The sequence below is a fragment of the Thalia democratica genome, chromosome 8 (genome assembly GCF_965202585.1).
Source record: "Thalia democratica chromosome 8, ktThaDemo2.hap1.1, whole genome shotgun sequence".
NCBI classification, from domain to species: Eukaryota; Metazoa; Chordata; class Thaliacea; order Salpida; family Salpidae; genus Thalia; species Thalia democratica.
Genome location: NC_139172.1, coordinates 39,576,945 through 39,595,770, shown reverse-complemented (window position 1 = coordinate 39,595,770; position 18,826 = coordinate 39,576,945). Strand labels below are relative to the sequence as shown.

Sequence of the window (18,826 nt, the reverse complement as noted above, 5' to 3'; positions counted from 1 at the left end):
CAAGGCCCCCATATAAGTAGTTAAAAAGCAACGGTCCTCTCTGATAAGATTACTATAAAAACTAGCATTAAATACACTTAAGACCTTTTTCTTGCTCTTCACCATCAACTAAAAGAATATCTAGAAGGAGCTTTAAATTATGGCTTTATAGTCCAATTGGCCTTTTTATTACTCATGGCCCCTCCTTTTGTGCTTATAGCCCACTTAGGGAAACTCTGATATAAAGTATAGAAGAACAAATTTTTTTAAAATTTTAATGTTTATTTAATTTTCTCATATAACTACATTCATTTGAAGCTGTAGATTTTATTTTATTTTTGAATTATAAATAGGATTGCTAAAATATCAGGATTCCTTAAAAATTCTGGTATAAATAAAGCATGGAAAAACCTAGAATTTGCGAAAGTTTAAAAAAAACCTTGATTTTCAAAATAAAATCAATAAAGCACCTAAAAAAACATGAAACTTAAAATATTTTTTAGATGAAAATGTTGAAATTCTATAGTATAAACCCATTTGTTGTAATTCAATTAGAATTTTATTAGTTATTAAACACTTTTAAAGTTGCATTACTTTATTTTTTGATAATTTTCATATGTTATATATCAAAATAAGGGTTTTGAACAATCATATTAGAAGAACTTAAAAGAAATTGATTCAAAATGTTAGTGCAGGTTTCAATAGAACAAAATCACAATTAGATAGTAATACAGTATATTTTTAGCAACCTAGTTCTATCATAAAACACTTTTTTCTAATTTATGATTAGTATACTCCTAAAATAATCAAAAAAAGATATAATTTCAAAAATCTAAAATTTATTTCGAAAATCTGGAGAATAATTTTGAAATTTTTCAGCAACCTTGTAAGTACTGATATTATAAATAACTTGTCATTGTATCTCTTGAGTCAAAATTTTTTCAGACATTAGTCATAATTAATTTAAACAATAAGGAAAAGTTTGTTTGATATTTACTATGAATTAAAACAAAATTGTTTTGCCACACCTAAAAAAGTAATTACTACTAAATACTTTTATAGTAATAATGATAAAGACAAAAAACTTAACAAATAACAATTGACAGGGTAGCCTTTAAACCTGGAACTCTGTAAAAACCTGAAATTTGACAATTTATGCTAAAAAAACTTCAAAATATTTTTTTAAAAACCTGGATTTTGAACAAATTTTACATGTTAAGAAGTAAAACTTCAGTTTGAAACAAAAACTTATCACAAAGAAATTTTCTTCTATTCATCAAATATTTTGATATTAAAAAACAAGTTTGAACTAGTTTTACAGTATTTTTTCAATGTTGTTACACTAGTAACACAGTTTTTCACCTTGAACTTAGTTTTTTACTTAAAATGAACCCCAAAACATTTAATTTCAAAAACCTGAAGGAAATTTGAAAATCTTGATAAAACTTGTAATAAACCAGTGACCTTGCCAGAATTGACATATCAGATGGGAGATTTAAGAAACTTAAATAGTGTAATGTTATTACTGTGATCAAGATGTTTTGTAGTCTTTGAAGAACAATTTTCTCAAACTATCATATTTTTACAAGTACAAAAAAAAAAAAATTCAAATATTCAGTGCTAAAAAAATCATTGTTTTTTTTTAGATGTGGAAAACAGTGGAAACAAAAAACTTTTTGAATGTTCTTTATGTAACAAAAGATATTCCCTTAAAAAATGTTTACTCAGTCATATGAAAATCCACGATAAATCTCATCAGTGTGAAGTTTGCCTGAAGTGTTTTAAATGCAAGTTTAACCTTACATGTCACATGAGCACTCACACCGGAGAAAGGCCCTTCGTGTGTTCTACTTGTGGTAAAAGATTTGCTACTAGGTCTCAGGTAAAAAGCCATCAGGCTTCTCACAGTGACGAGAGAAAGTTCAAGTGCGAGATATGCCCAGATGATAGAAGGTTTAAAACCAAAAATCAATTGACTAATCATATGCGTATTCATAATGAACCGAAATATTCTTGCGTAATATGTAACAAGAAGTTTTGCACTTCTACAAATTTGAACAACCACATGAAGAATCATTTTAAACCAGCTTATTCTTGTGTAAACTGTGATGAAAAATTTCATACTGCAGATAGCTTGAAAGAACATGAAGAAAGAAACAAATGTTAGTTTTTTTGTTTAAACTATTTTAGTGCTTATACTTGCTAAATTACCATAACTTATAGTAGTATTACGTTGGATGGAGCATTGTAGCAGATGCTGTATCTAAAAAATTTAAAAAACTATAAATTTTATTAACTTAAATTTGTTTTATAGATTTTAGTTTTAAAACATTTTTTTTAATAGTTAATTATTTAGTTTATATTCCTTTAAAACCTAAATACTCTTTTTTTTTTAATCTGTTGTTTTCACCCTAAATTTTTTAGTACTTTCAAAACTCTTACACTCATGCTTAATAAACTAAAAGTAAAAACAAACAAAATTTTACTACAAGTTTATTGATTAAGAGAGTAAGGTTCTTTAAAATGCTGTATACTTTAAGGGCATAAGGGAAGTTAAAATTTTTTGTTTTTTACTATGAATAACATTGGCTTTTCTGTGAAAGCTTTAAGTACTAACTACAAGCCAGTTTTTATGGAATTTAAAAATCTCATATAGCTTATGAAATATTGTATTTTTTTGTAAGAAGTTTCCCATACGAATATGTGCACCAAAAATTTTTTATGGTCAATTTTTTGGAAATTAAAAACATCACAAAACAGATTTTAATGTTTTTGAAATTAAGAATATTTTGATTGTTTTATCGTCTGATGAAGGTTTAAACAATTTGGTTTGCACTTGCTACGCTTGGTTTACAAAGTTATTAAACTTGTCTAGTTTTTCTAGATTAATGCTAAATAGCATTTTTAAATTTACCTTTGTTTAATTCTAACAATTAACTTTACTATTCAAGCCCATCTAATGTTTTTAGTTATCATAAATCATTAAAACTATAGGAAAAACCTAATATGATTTTATAAGAGCTAAAAACTTGTTTAAATTGTTTTGATCATACAAGTTTTATGTTTTTTTAATTGAGCATATTTTGTCAAACACTTGAACAAATTTATTTCAACACAAATTGAACAAAACAAAACCTACAGTTTTATTTGCAGGTGAAAGAAAAAAGTTTGTGTGCTCTGTATGTAGTTGCGAATTCTTCTCTAAAGCAAGCTTACTCCGTCATATGAACATCCACAATAAATCTTATCAGTGTGAAGTTTGCCTGAAGTGTTTTGAAACTAAAACAAAACTTGATAGACACACGAGAACGCACACTGGAGAAAAGCCCTTCGTGTGTTCAACTTGTGATAAAAGATTTTCTACTAAACACAATTTAAACGAACACCAGGCAACTCACAGTGATGAGAAAAACTTCAAATGCAATATATGCCCAGATGACAGATATTTTAGAACTGCATATGCGTTGTCACATCATTTGTTGTTTCATAATGAACCAAAATTTAGTTGTCCAAAGTGTGGGAAAAAGTTTTATGTTTTGAGAAGCATGAACCAACATCTAATAAAAAATTTGTGTAAGTTATAGTTTTATTGAACTAAATTTTACAAACTTTAATTGTCAACCACAAACTTAAAGTAAACAAATATTGTGCTTTTTAATTTTTTTGTGACCTTAAATTAATATTTTGTAAAAATTTAAGTCATAAAAATTTATATTACATTTCTATGCCTTAGAACTTCGCAGTGAATATTCAATTTTTGTATAATTATTTTATTATCAAAAGTTAAGTCATCAATAAATGAAATTACATTTCTATGACTTAGAACTTTGTAGTGAATATTAAGTTTTTGTAGAAATATTTTATTTTCTGAATTTTAAAATTTTTTCTTATATAGCTGATGAATTGACTTTAAGGTCTAATTTTTTATTTGTTTAGGTTAATTAGTAAATAAAATTTAAAAACAATTTTCTGTTGACAATTGTGATTAAAGTTTATTATTTTAAAGTTTGTACTATGTTTACTGACCTATATGAAAGGAAAATAATACTTTATGTTGACTTACTATAAAAAACTTCTTATACGTAAAACTATAATACAACCAGGGTTTGAACAAAACCTGGAATCCTGAAAAAACTTGGAATTTTGACAAAAAAAAAAAACAAATCCAAAATTTTAAATATTTTTTACATCTTATGTAGTTATATTTTGATTTTATGCAAAAATCTTTTTTTGCCATTGAAATTTTTTGTCATTGTCAAAAGTTTTTTATAATACATAAACACATCTTAAGTAGCTTAACATTATCTTTCCAAGTTGTTATACTATCTAACACGGTAGAAGTCAAATATACATGAAGAGTTACTTTTGAACGAGGGGTCGCTTTTGCACAAAGCACTTTTGCACGAATTAAATTACTTTTTAATTTATTATTTTATTTATTTATTTGGCTTTTTAATAAATTAAATATATATATATTTTAAATTTTAACTATCAATGTTACCCCTAACCTTTACCATCGGTAAATAACTTTTTTCTTTTAACCAATGTTATTTAATTGTTTTGTTATTTAGTTTGTTTTAAATTGTTTAATTTCTTTTTTGTCAATAATTATTTCTATAAGTTACTTTTTTATCAATATTTTTAATTTCACTCTTATCCCTAACCCTTACCCTTAATCAATAATTATTTTTTTAATAATACTTGTTAGTATTTTATTTTATTACTCTCGGGCAACAATGACCCTTAGTGCAAAAGTGTATTTGTGCAAAAGTGTCCCTTCTGTGAAAGTGTCCCTTTGTGCATATTTGAACCTTTTTGCAATTTTACTAAGTTTTTATCTTTGACTAAACTATAAACTAAAAGTAGACCTAAATATCTTTCGAAAATCCTGGAAGAAATTACAAAAAAACAGTTGTAACCCAGTATGATATACTAGTTTATAAGATATACATAGTCAAGTTCCTCTGCTTGTAAGAGGCTAAAATTCAAATTAAAAGTACAAACTCTTAAAAAGACTGATGTAATATACTTATCTTATAGGCAGTGCTGAAAATGAATCTAACACTCTTATAAATGACACAGTCTCTGTTAAAACACCCGAAGAAATTATCTCAGATAACGATATTGAACCAAGTACTATAGGTAAACAGTTTAACTTATTTGTTAATACATAATTTGTAAGTTTGCTTTTTACCATCAATAACTTAATAATTGAGATAAAAGACTCCAATACTCATTTTAAACATCTTTCACTTAAGTGTTTGTAAAATCAAGTACCTAAAAATCTTAGTCGATTTTTTGTGCCTTTTAAAACTTAATTTTAAGAAAGAAGTTTTTAAATTAGTTATAAAGCTTTAAATTTAGCACTCAACATTCTTTATTTCAGCCTAAATTTATCATTAAAATACTTATGTTTGAAACTTTGCAAATCATGCAAAATTTATCATAACTACTAATCAATCTTAACAGCAATAACTATTTAACAGAACAAAAATTTAAATGTTTTTGTTTCTCTGAAATTTTCAAAGTAATTTTTACGTACAGAAAATACGAGTGTCAACTTAAGAAAAAACAATACCAGCTCAAAAGGATGTGAAATATTAAATGGTAACAGTAATAATAGTATCAGCCCGCTTTCTGATGTTAGAATTTCAACCACGGCTAAGGACAGCTCTGCACAATCTGCTGGAAAAAGTAAGTTTTTCTTTATATATATTTTTACCTATCTATTGTTTTAAATAATGAATGTTTTATAAAGAAACAAGTTATTCATTTAGTAAAAATAAAAAAACTTTGTTTGTCCACAATAAACTATATAATAAAAGTTTGTGGTTAAATATTAATGTAAATATTGAAATATGTATAAAAAAGCATAGGGGAGTTCCAACAAAAGTTTAAAATGAAATTTAATATTGAATTTTATATTAAAGCTTATAGTATAAACTTTAAGTTAGTTTACTTAGAATAAAAAAAAAAGTTTTTGAGATGTAGAGTTTTTGTTAAATATTTCCTATACAAACATAAGGACAGTTTGTTCATTGTCAACTTTATTGAAAATAAAAAAATTCAATATTTTTTATCTATTCCTTCAGTTTTTTTGCTAGAGACTTCTAATTTCTGGAAACATTTCTTATAGTTTAAAAGACTTTGAAAGTTGTGATTTTAAAAATATTAAATGATAAAAATTTTTCATTAAAAAAAAAACAAAAAAAGGTGGTTTCCAAAACTAAAAAAATATCCTGTAATCTATTGATTTGAATATAAGTATGGACTTTCTGTAAATATTTATAAAATTTTGGTTAAAAAATTGAGGCGAAGAAACAAATTTAGTGAAGTAATCATTTTTTTCTCCATTTTTGTTTTGTACCTTCCATTACTAAAATGTTGATCACACTGACGTTGCTCGCTTACATCTCAAAAGTTACTTTTAATTTTCTTAGAGCTTAAAAATGTCTGATAGCTTATTAAAGCTCTAAAATATAAGATCAACTTGTTAAAAAAAAGTTGACCTACCTGTACCCATAATATCTAGGCATTTAATAGATTTAATCACTATAAGTTTAACTTGCAATGTTTTAAGATTTTATTTTTAAAACCCTATTTCACTCAAAAAAAGAGATCATCAGTTGATATTAAAATCCTTATAAATTTAATTATATTAAATTTACTACAAGTCGATATTAAAACGGATAAAACATTATGTTAATTTTTTTTCGGGTTAAAAACTTAATGCACCTGTAAGTAAAACTAAATAGATTAAAATAAGATTACTAAAAATTCAGCCTATCTCAGAATATTTTAAATTAAAAAATTAGACCATAGTATCTCATACTTTTTTTTTTTCAAAAAACCAACTTTATATAAATTTAATAGGTTATGACCTAATCCTACAAGATTTTGAAAAAACCACCTTTGAAACTTCCTAAGACTTTATTTTATTTTTTATCATCAACTCCAGAAGTTCTATTGTAAATTCAAAATTATTGCTTTGTGACCCCCTTAGTTTTTTCAAAACATCTAGTATAAGTTTAAGAACTACCATTAAAAACACCTAAAACCATATTTTTGCTCTTCATCATCAGCTCTAGAATATCTTGGAGACATTCAAAATCTATCTTTGATCAAAATCCACCTAGTCAAGTTCGAGAACCGCTTATCCATTGAGGGTAAGGGTTATGGGTAACAGTGGTAGTGAGAATAAGTATAAAAAATGCTAAAAACATATAAAATAAATTAATAAATAAAGAAAATATCAAAAATATCAGGTGGATTTTGAATGCGGATGGATTTTGATAGTATATCAGAATATCTAGTACAATTTTTAAATTATGGACTTTTTACTCCCCTATTACAGCTTGTGACCCCCTAAATATCCTAATATTTTTCCGTAATATCTAGTATAAGTGTAAAACTACCATTAGAAACACAAAGACCTTTTTTTCTTCATCACTAACTCAAGAATATCTTGTATAAGTTTCAATTTATAGCCTTGTGGCTCCCACTTTTACAGCTTATGACACATAAGTTTCCTAGAATTTCCCATAATTTCTAGTATAAGTGTAAAAAGTACTATTTAAAATGCTTTCAACTTCTTTTTTGATTCTCATCATCAACTCTAGAATACAGGATTGCCTGAAAAATCTGGAATTTGGCAATTTAGGCTAAAAACATATGGAAAAATCTCAAATTTAAGAATTAAAAAAAAATTATAAAATTTTGAACAAAAGTCACTAAAAAAATTTTATTTTAAACAAACTTTAAATGTGAGGTAGTAAAATTTGATTTGACACCAAAAATGTATCATATACATAAATGTTATTATCAACAGAATAACATTTTACGAATTATTTAGAGTTAATTTTCAAAAATAGCATATGAAGTCAAGTTAATGAAGAGAAACTTTATATTTCTTTAATGGAGCAAAAATTCGTTGAATCACATAAAAATTCAACAACTTTACTCTATATTAATATTTCTTTTACATTATTAGAAAATTATAAATAAAATCGTAACTTACTTTTTGAATTACAATTTTATCCAAAAACTTAATCCAATATACAGAGAAATATAAGCAGCTATAAACAAAGTTGCTAAAAATTAAATAAACATGAACACTAGTTCATTAATAAGCGGTTTTAACCTAACATGTGAAGCCTAAGTTGTTTGTGTTTAAAATTGCAACTAAAGTAAGAGTTGATCAAGTTTTTATAGAAAAAATGAGACAAATAATAAAATAAAAAAACAAATACCTATTTATTTTTCTTTAGTTTAAACCTTTAAAAGGCTTTATACATTATAAAATTTTAAAGGTATGTTTTTAACTTAAAGTATTTGTGGTGAACTTTGCCTACTGTTTATTAAATTTAAGCTTCGTTTGTACTTTTATTTTAATAAATGGTGTACTTTACTATACTTTTTTGGGCAGTTAATATTGATTTTGTTTTAAAATTTAAGATGATCTGAGTTTTATCAAAAAAATAAATATTTTTAATGTCAATAAACTTACTTTAACTTAAGTTTGATCAAAGTTTTATAATAACCAAACATTGAACCATACAAAATTTGTTAAAAGTATATTGGGTTGAATAAAAAAGTAAGTTTACTAGTTAAAATAATAAAGTTTATGTACAAGTTTTTAATCATTAACTTTTAAAGTTTAATTGTTTCCTGTCTTGAAGTTATTTAGTTTTTATCTGTAGCTTTAGTTTATTAAATATTACTTTAAGGTCTTTTCAAAACTTAACAAGTTTAGTATTAATGGTTAACAGTTTTTGTAATAAAAATTCATCTTAAATTTAAAAAACTTATATTTGTTAAAAACATGGTAAAAATAACTCATGTTACTGAGTAGTAAAATGTTGTAAACTAAATCTAACTTGTAAATAACAATGAAAATTAAAAAAATTTACATTTTTTCAAAATTAAAAGTAACTAGATAGCTATCCTATAGACCATTTCTACATTAACAAATTTATTCATCAGTGCTAAAATGTGTTACATCAGTAAAAGTTTATTGAAAATAAAATAATTAAGTAATTACTATTTATTATGTTATGTTATAGATAATAGTCCAGTGGACAACATAACCACCAATGAAAATTCTCAGAAAAATAGTGCACACCAAATTACTAAGACTGACATTCAAGGTATGTTATTTTGGGTAACTTAATGTTTTTTACATTTATTTGAGAGGTAATTAAATTTTAAATTTAAGTATACTTTTTATTCAAAAAAAAATTAGCTTATATTTTCATATACTATCTTGAAGTCTGTAGCTTCTCTTCTAAAAACGTATTTTCAGATTAAGGTCTAAGTTGATTTTCAAAAGAATAAACTATCATAAAAATGAAAAATTAAGTAATTGTTAAATGAACTGATTAAACAATGTAGTTTTTTTTTGTTTTAAAATGTAAGCAAATGATCTTACAAAAAAAAAATGCTCTGAGGTTTTAGCCAGTTACTCAAGCCAACTAAGTATACTTAAAAAACAATTATCATTGAATTCTTTGAACTTTCCCTTCCCATAGGGAACCTATCATGTGGCCGACTTTGACTGGTCATATCTCAAAACTTATTTGAATTTCGTAAAACGAAAAAAGCAACTGCTAGCTAAGTTAATAATTTTTATGTAAGATTAATATATAAAGAATTGCTTTATTCTCCCTATGCCCTCAAATTCTACATATAAATTATATTTCACCAAACTAAATATTCTGCATTTAAAGCTTTCAATGATTCATATTAAATCAAATATTACAACTTTTATAATGCAAATCTTGTGTGTTTCATGTTTTTTATACTTGATTTTTCCAACACTTTTATCGAACTTAAAATTCTAAACTAATGTATGCTAATCTACAATTAAATGTTATATTTTTTAATAAATAAACCTTTATTTGTTTTTTATTAAAATTTTTATAACATGTTAAACTATAGTAAAAAAGCTTGTACAACATAAGTACAACACTATTTTTAGTATTTTAATTTGAATTAAAAATGAAGATGTTTGTAATAACTATAAAAAAAAGTTTTAATGTTTATTATTTTATAGATAATAGTCAAGTTAAGAGACTAATTGCCAGTGAAATTTCTCTGAGTCAAAATATCAAGACTATAATTCAAGGTATGTTAATCTTTTTTTATTATTTTAAATTGATAGTCAAAAAGTGAACAAAGATTAAAATTGGCCTTTGCTAAAACTGTTGCAAATATGTTACTAATTTAATGTAAAACTTTTTGAAACTAAAGCAACTTGTATTATACACTGAATTCTAACTTACTTCATCTTAAACCAAACTTTGATTCAGCTTATATTGATTTGTAGTTGATTAATATTAAATTTTACCAACTGTTGTACAAACTTAAGCTACATAAATAGATGCACCTATCAGTACAAAAATTTGTTATACTAAAAACTATAAATAAAAAATATTGAGTTAATGTGCCTAACTCATATAAATTGTTAGGGAACGGATCAAAATTGCACGAGGGGACAAAATTGCTTGAAGACAAATTCGCACGAAGGGTCAGTTTTGCACAAAGACAATTTTGCCCATGAGGACAAAAATGCAAAAGGACAATTTTGAACAAAGGGTAAATTTTGCACAAGTGATAATTTTGCACGGCAGGTCAATTTTTCACCAGTGACAATTTTGCACGTAGGGTAATTTTTGCAGTAGAGTAAAAAAATTGAAAATAACCACTAACATAATGAATTATTAAAAAAATGAAGGACAACAAGGTTATTGACCGAGGGTAAGGGTTAAGAGTAACAGTGATAGTATATATAAAACCAATAGAAATTATTCTTAAAAAAGCATAAAAATAAATAAAAATCTTATTAATGAAATAATACACAGAAAAAAAATAAGTTACTGACCAAGGGTAACGGTTAGTGGTATCAAAGATTGTATAATAAAAATACAAAAAAATATAATAAAAGTTAATAAAAAAAGAAATTAACTCGTGCAAAATTGACCCTCTGTGCAAAAAAGTCTCGGTGCAAAAATGTCCCTCGTGCTAAACTGTCTTCGTGCAATTAAGTCGCTTTGTGTAATTTGTCCGCTCGTGCAAGTATGAGACCTATCCAAATAATCAATTAAATAAATGTTTTTTTTAAGGCAGAAGTTGCTCGCTAAAAAGAATTGAAAAACGGCTTGAATGTCTTACGTGTAAGAAAAAGTTTGCTAGCAAAGACGAACTTTTGAACCACATGGACAAAATCCACAATAAACCTCATCAGTGTCAAGTTTGCCTGAAGTGTTTTGGAAGTAATCATACACTTAGATGTCACATGAGAACTCACACTGGAGAAAAACCCCACGCGTGTTCTGTTTGTGATAAAAGATATTCTTCTAAGCTGAACCTTACTATTCACATGAGAAGCCACACGGGAGAAAAGGCCAACGTGTGTTTGATTTGTGACAAAAGTTTTTCTACCAAGCATTCTTTACAAAACCATCTGGCCACTCACAGTGATGAGAGAAAGTTCAAGTGCGATGTTTGCCCAGAAGAAAGATACTTCAAAACTAAAGACGCATTAAGAAGTCACATGTTATATCATAATGAACCAGCATATTGTTGTGTGCATTGTAACAAGAAGTTTTATTCTTCAGCACATTTGAAAGACCACATGAAGATTCATTTCGAACCGACTCATGCTTGTGCTGAATGTGGTAAGAAGTTTCATACTCCAGCACATTTGAGACTACATATGAAGATTCATTTCGAGCCGACATATCCTTGTGCTGAATGTGGTAAGAAGTTTCACACTTCATCAAGTTTGAAAGTACATATGAAGACTCATTTCGAACCGACTCATGCTTGTGCTGAATGTGGTAGAAAGTTTCATAATCCAACACATTTGAAAGAACACGTTAAGACTCATTTCGAACCGACTCATGCTTGTGCCAAATGTGGGAGGAAATTTCACACATCATCAGCTTTGAGAAGTCACGTAAAAAGAAATTTCTCAGGATGTCAGCTGTAATTTGGTTCAACTAGTTTTAAACATTTTTTTAAAGAATTTAGCCACAATGAAAAACTAAATCATTTTTTTAAATATGAAGTATATTAAGAAAGTTTAAATTTTCAATCAAATATTTCATTAAGTGATATTTCTGAAACTTTAAAGATAAAGTTAATAGAGGTATAAAACTCTTTTATTTGTGCGATTTTTTAGTTTTTTAAGGTTTTTTTTTTTACAGTTAAATGACTTAAATTATAAAAATCTAGTTTTCTTAAATAACTGGTAATTTTTTAGTTTATGATTTGTTTTTTTAACAACACTCTACTTTGCTTCTTTTATTTTAAAAATGTCTCTGTTTTTCTTTTTTTTTTTGAACACATTTTTCCAAATATAATGTGATTTTGTATTTGGCACAATTTTAAACTACTGCATTTTACTAGAGTTTGTTGATAAAATTAGTAAACTTGTTTTCTACAACTCTGCTCTTAATTAAGAGTAAATCGTTTTAAAGTTTGTGTTGTGATAACCAATATTGAGCTTTTATAACAGGTATCCTTCAAAAAGTATAACAGTCTAATAGAATTTATTTTAAAAGTTTTTCAAAAGATAGATGAAACAAAATAATTGAATTTATATAAAAAACATTCCTTGTAAATACTTATATCAAATATTTGAATTGTATTGTTCAATTTTTTGCTTTTGTATTAATGTTAGTTAAGTATTTCAGAACCAGTTGTAAATTTACTCTTGAAAAACATTTTAAGAATACTTATTGTTGCTAAATTTTATGGAGACAAATTTATTTACGAACTAGTTTAGTATAAAAAATTTTAAATTTTTTCTACCAAACATTATTTGTTTTTTTTTTATGTCAAACTACATTTCAGTAATTTTTGATGAAATGCTAATACGGGTACGATTTTACAATATTTTTATCATGTAATTGATTGTTTGTTGTTCGTTTGTTTCTAATAAAGTTGATTGAAAGTATTCTATAATAAAATAAGAAAAGTATACAGTATATAAGTCATCAGACATATATTAACATATTGATCGATTGTTTTTCTAATTCATTTTTAATTTTTGAAAGTGACCATTTATGTAAAATACTTATTGTAGTAAATTTAAAAACATATTTTTGTCTATTGCTAACAGCCGCTTATGTTATGTTCAAAATGGGTATAATTTTAAATAAACGTAATTCCTCTAATATTTGCTGAGTCAGCAATTTTTTTATTTTTATTTATACCCTTAACCCTAACCCACCTTACACAAACATATAAAAAGTTGTTTAAAAAACAAAATTTTGATAAAATGTTTCTGCTGACTCAGCAAATATTTAGGAAACACCCAAAATTTGAATTGGACTCGTTTAATTTTTTTTCTACATTACGTGTCGGCTGTAATACTAAGACGCTTCTGATTGGCTAACATTTGATTTATTCTAAATTTTAACTTTTAAGTAGTGACGTACCGGACTCACTATCCGGGTACGGCCGGATATTGCCATTTTTGTCTGATATCCGGATCCGAACGGATCTTGATATGAAAAAAAGACTGAGGCATTCTGACTCAGGCTAGTTTATACTCTTTCTAGCTCGTTTTTTTTTTGACTTAAACAGTGGCAACCCTGCTAGTTTGAAAATTTTTGGGAATTTTTGAAAATCTTAGGCTGCCTCAGGCTAGTTTAGTTTTTTATAAAAACTTGGGCTAGTTTTAAGCTTTTTGAAAAACTCAGGCTAGTTTTCTTTTAGATTTTGAATGAGTTTGAGCTGATCCAGTTTTGAATATTTTGTGATTTGCTAGTTAGTTTTTTTCAATAAATTGATTTTAGGTTGTTTATTGTAAATATTACCTATAATTGTCAACCTTGTGGCTAGCTGTTCTAATTATTATTAGATTAAAGTTTATTTTATTCAGTTTTTAAAATCTCATTCTGACTCAGGCTAGTTTATACTCACTTTACAGGGTCCCAATATCCCTAGATTTTTGCAATTATCCAAAAAAAACCCTAAATTTCCCTAAATAAAATTGAAAAAATCATAAATTTCCCTAGATTTTATTTTTTTCTAGTGCTGGACCAATTTCATGATATTTATATGATATAACATAATTGACATAATATGACTCACTATACGGATCCGGCCGGATATTGATATTAATAATATCCGGGTCCGGTTCTGGCCGTATTCTAATTTGATAAAACTATCCGTATCCTGGTCCGGCCGGATCCTAATTTGAAAATGAAGTCCGGGACCGGCGGCACCCGAAATTGTGGGCCCGGTACATCTCTACTTTTAAGTAATATCACCTATTTTTCGGTTTAGTTTTTATATATTTGGTTAAGGTGAGTATAATATATGGTTTATTTGGGTATAGATTAAAATAATTGGTTTATATGTGATAATTTTCCATAATATTAAGTATAAGTCTAAAAACTACCATTAAAAAAGCCTAAAACGTTTTACTTGCTCATCATTAACTTAAGAATATCTAGTCCAAAGTTTTTTCAAAAGTAAATGGAGGGGGGCATGTGCAATTAAGGAGCCACAGAGGGGTCATGAGATCTTAGTTTGAAACTTACATTAGATGTTCTGGAGTTGTTGATGAACAGCAAATAAAAAAGGTTCTAGGTGTTTTTAATGGTAGTCTTTGGAGTAAACTCGATGAATGGGGCATAACTTTTTTACTTTCTTTAAAAAGGGGCATTTGAAAAAAAGTTTAAGAAACCTTGATCTACTGTAAGATTCAAGTTATGTCCTTGTTGCCCTCTTTGCTGCTAACGGCGCTTTTAATTTTCTAAAAAAAATCTATACTATCTAGTATAAGTTTTAAAGCTACAATAAAAATGCCTAAAATTCTTTTTTTCGTCATCATCAATGCCAGAATATCTAGTGTATGTTTTAAAATATCATCTCATTGCCCTCTTCTGCTATTTGTGGGCAGCTTTGGAAACCATGGTTTAAACGAGTAGTGGTTTATAGCACATTTAGTTAATATTTTAAGTTAAAAAAATTTAAAAAAAAAAAAATAAGTTTTTTAAAAAATATGTAGTTCTAAATTTAAATATTTCTATGTAATAATTTTTATAGATATATTCACTATCTAAGTCAAAATTAAATTACGAAATACCATATGGAGTTACTAATAAAGTTAAATTATATTGTTGTATTGAAGCAGAAAGTCATTGAAATTTTACCATATATTGAACATTTCTGTTACATTTTTAAATTCGGTCACTTATCACCATAGTTGACATACTTTTAGATATTTTCATCTTTTATTTGTTTTGTTACAATAGTATACCAGTTAATCGAGTTCTTTAGGAAAAAGGATCATTAAGTTCGAAAATCAGTGAGTTCTAGAAATTAAAAAATAAAAATTTATAAACAAAAAAGCTTCTAGCTTAGCTAAACTTTTTCAAGGATTTTTAATCAAAAAGTTTATAAAGTGTACCTTGTAGTGATAAAAAACTAAGTAATAAAGTATAAAAATAGTCTAATTGTTTTGAAATATTATATAATTTTTTAACACTTGTATCAAATAATTTTAAAATAAATTACCAACACAAATAGCGTTTGTTATGATCTTTTCATTCTTGATGCTACTATCCGCTTAATTAGAAAAAAATACATTAGTTGATTATATTATTAATATAAGGCAAGTGTTTCTAGCTTAAAATTTAAGTATCTTTATATTGAAGTAGAAGTTAAATTCGTTAATCATGAATGTTTTAGTTGTTAAGAACCAGTCATTACATTTACCGACTTGTTTTATTTAATCATTACAAATAGTTAAGGCGGAAGAGTTTTAAAGCTTTATGTGACGTCACAATTCGTATTGAGAACAAAAAGTTAGAAAATATAACCATAAAGTAACTTTGAGAGAAAAAATTTAAAGTTTGTTTTGCAGACGCGAGACGCACACAACGACGTAGAGACGAGTGAAGCCGGCAAAACGAATGAATGTTATTTAAGAAGGACGTTTTGTCTTTAAACGAGGGAAGAAGACTTCATCGTCGAGTCTATTTCTTGGCAGTGCTCAATAATGTAGATCGAATGTATACTCAACAGATAGTTTAGTACTTAATTAACGCTCCCACAAAGTTCTTAAAGCATTTATTGTAGCACTTTTTTTTTTGTTAGATACTTCACAATATGGTTCTTTGATTTTTGTATACATAAATCACGTGCACTAACAACCAGTTTGTTAGCATTATTTTTGTAGTAAGAATTAGTATACTAATTAAGCTAACGTTCCATCTGAACGTATGTAAAACTTAAAATAACCGTTATTAGTTATGTATTTAAGAGCAGCTTTATCTGTATCGAATCCAAACCTGACATCGTCGCGTTATTGATGACGGTTACAGAGCAATTGACTATAAATTTAGTATTTAGTTGCTCATTTTTATGGTCAGTTGTTCATTAATATTTAGCTGAGGAAAGATTTAATTGAAACTAAAACTGAACTCAGGTAGTAGTCAATTTTTGGTTATATAACAAGATAATTAAGGCTACGTTGTAATTATAATTTTGTTTTTTTATGTAAAACAATGTTTGAACACACGCTTTCTGTTTTGTAACATCATCGCGAGTGGGAATTTCACAATTGGAAGTAAATCATTTGTAAAATAACTTTGTTTGTTTTTAAGTTTATTTTAGTAAAATTAATCCCGCTAATTAAAAACTTAACTATTAGTTTAGCCTTTATAAACAAGTTTTGTTATATCACATATAATTTATTGGTGATTTCCTAGCATATTTTTGAACCAATATTGAGCTAAAATTAGCCTTGTAAAATACTTTGTAATATAAATTTAAATATAAACTTAGTTTTTTAAAATATAAATTTTTTAAAGTGTACATAATATCAAAGCTATTTAAACAATATACACAGGGGATTTTACCTAACAAGAAACCCAATGATATTATAGTTTACTTTCCAGGAAAAAGTGTTAGTTAATCAAGTAAAAAAGTTACTTGATCTGTTTTATATACAAAACGTGTTTTACCCCAATGTCTTCGAAAATTTACGTGAAGTTTCTAGAAAAATTTTCCGATGTTCTTATTAGGGAAACGGGTCAAATATGCTTGATGGGACACTTTTCGCCAGAGTATAAATATACAAAAATTTAAAAAAAAGTAAAAAAATAGATAAATTAGTTCAAAGAAAAAAGTTACCGACCTAGTTTGATTATGGGTAAACAGTAATAGTTAAAATAATGAAAAAAAAAAAACAAAAAATAACAATTAACACATAAACTGAGAAAAAATACCAGTGTCAACATTTATATTTTGTGTCAAACTAAAATTGTTTACAACTTATAAAAAGAATAAACTTGTTATTAAATAAACTACACGTTTTGTTTTCTATCATTTTTTTTTTAATTTTTGTAAAACTTAAAGATTTTTTAAATATTTATCAAAATTTTAGAGTAGTCTAAGTACTTAAATTCATACTATAATAACTTTATTTTGCAATTTTGTTTTATTTTTAAGTATAGAGACTTAATTCTTTGTTTTTTCCTTACTACTAAATTATGCAACTTTTCCAAAGTTGTTAAAAAGATAAATCCGTACAAAATTTTTCATATTACCAAATTAAAAAATATCTCTTAAATTTTAATTTTTAAATAATTTAGTTCTTGTACAAATATAATTTCAAAAATTTTATAAGTAGTTGCTTTAAAATTAAACAATTGTTTATGTTTAAAAAATTAAAAGAAGTGATTTTACTAAGAATAAATAAACTCTAAACTGCGCACAGTTACTTTATTTTTTTGTACTTACATTAATTTTGTATTTGTAATTATTATTTTAAGTTTGAAAGTCTTTGTTTTTGAAAAGCATTATTTCGATTTATAAAATTATTTGTATGCTTACTAAAAACAAATATATAATTCAAAATTAAATAAATATTTAAAGATAAAACTGGTAATTACAATGGTTTATCAGATATATTAAAAACAAATAAGTTTATAATAACAACGAGTATTGGTATCTACAATAAATTAATTTAAACTATTTAATTTTTGTCAATATTAGACATTGTTTTGTTAAACTGGCCTGAATTTTTTGCAAAAATGGTTTTTATATTTTGATTGATTAACAACTTTATGAACTGTTGAAGGAGCAAGAAAGCTTTATTTTACATCAAAAATTTATTGTTAATCCAAATAGCTGATTTAACTATACTATGAATTGTTTTTACAAAATTTATTGTTTTTGGCAAAAAAATTAACAAGTGTTTTACTATAAAACACAATTAAAGTAAGATTTTAAAAAGTAATAAAATTCAATTTATTGAATTTTGCTTTAAAGGGATAATTTCAGTCAGAAATTCAAATGTAAACATTCTTTATAAAAAAAAAGTCACAACATAAGTTTAATATAGAAAATCTAATCTTAAATGTAATAGTGTAAACAGCATATAATCAACTGATGCTTAGATTTTTTATTATGAATAACAGTTGCTCGTTGTATTTTGTATAAACAATAATCTTTGTGTTTTTAAACTTCAATTGATTCTTTAACATGTTAATTTTTTCTTGTGGCTTAATCATCTTAAGAAAAATGCAGATACATTGTGAAAAAGTTATTAGTAAGTTCTTTTATGAATAGTGCACTTAGTTTTAAAATTCCAACAAACAAATTGTTTCTAAGTGATGTTTATTTAAAGTTATTCAAATTCTAACAACATATAAGAACAAATCTATATAGCGTATATCAAAATAAAAAAAACAACTAAGACCAATAAGTTTAACATATATTATAAATATAGTATTTAGCTTGAAGAGGTATGATAGCTTCATGTTAGTTAGTTTTATCAAGTTATCTTTTGCTTACTAACAATTTGTTCAAACAAAAATTAAGATTT

At 25.8% G+C, this 18,826-nt stretch overlaps 1 protein-coding gene across 1 annotated transcript in view; it reads left to right on the top strand.

Moving 5' to 3' along the window:
* Positions 1-12,004, top strand: part of LOC145841951 (uncharacterized) — a 33,141-nt gene extending 21,137 nt beyond the window's left edge. The window contains exons 14-20 of the mRNA XM_082949263.1: positions 1,626-2,141; positions 3,133-3,552; positions 5,020-5,121; positions 5,524-5,673; positions 9,042-9,125; positions 10,031-10,102; positions 11,100-12,004. Coding sequence (XP_082805389.1) covers positions 1,626-2,141; positions 3,133-3,552; positions 5,020-5,121; positions 5,524-5,673; positions 9,042-9,125; positions 10,031-10,102; positions 11,100-11,968 — 2,213 coding nt within the window. The 3' untranslated portion in view covers positions 11,969-12,004. The remainder of the gene's footprint in view (positions 1-1,625; positions 2,142-3,132; positions 3,553-5,019; positions 5,122-5,523; positions 5,674-9,041; positions 9,126-10,030; positions 10,103-11,099) is intronic.
* The last annotated feature ends 6,822 nt before the right edge of the window (positions 12,005-18,826 follow it).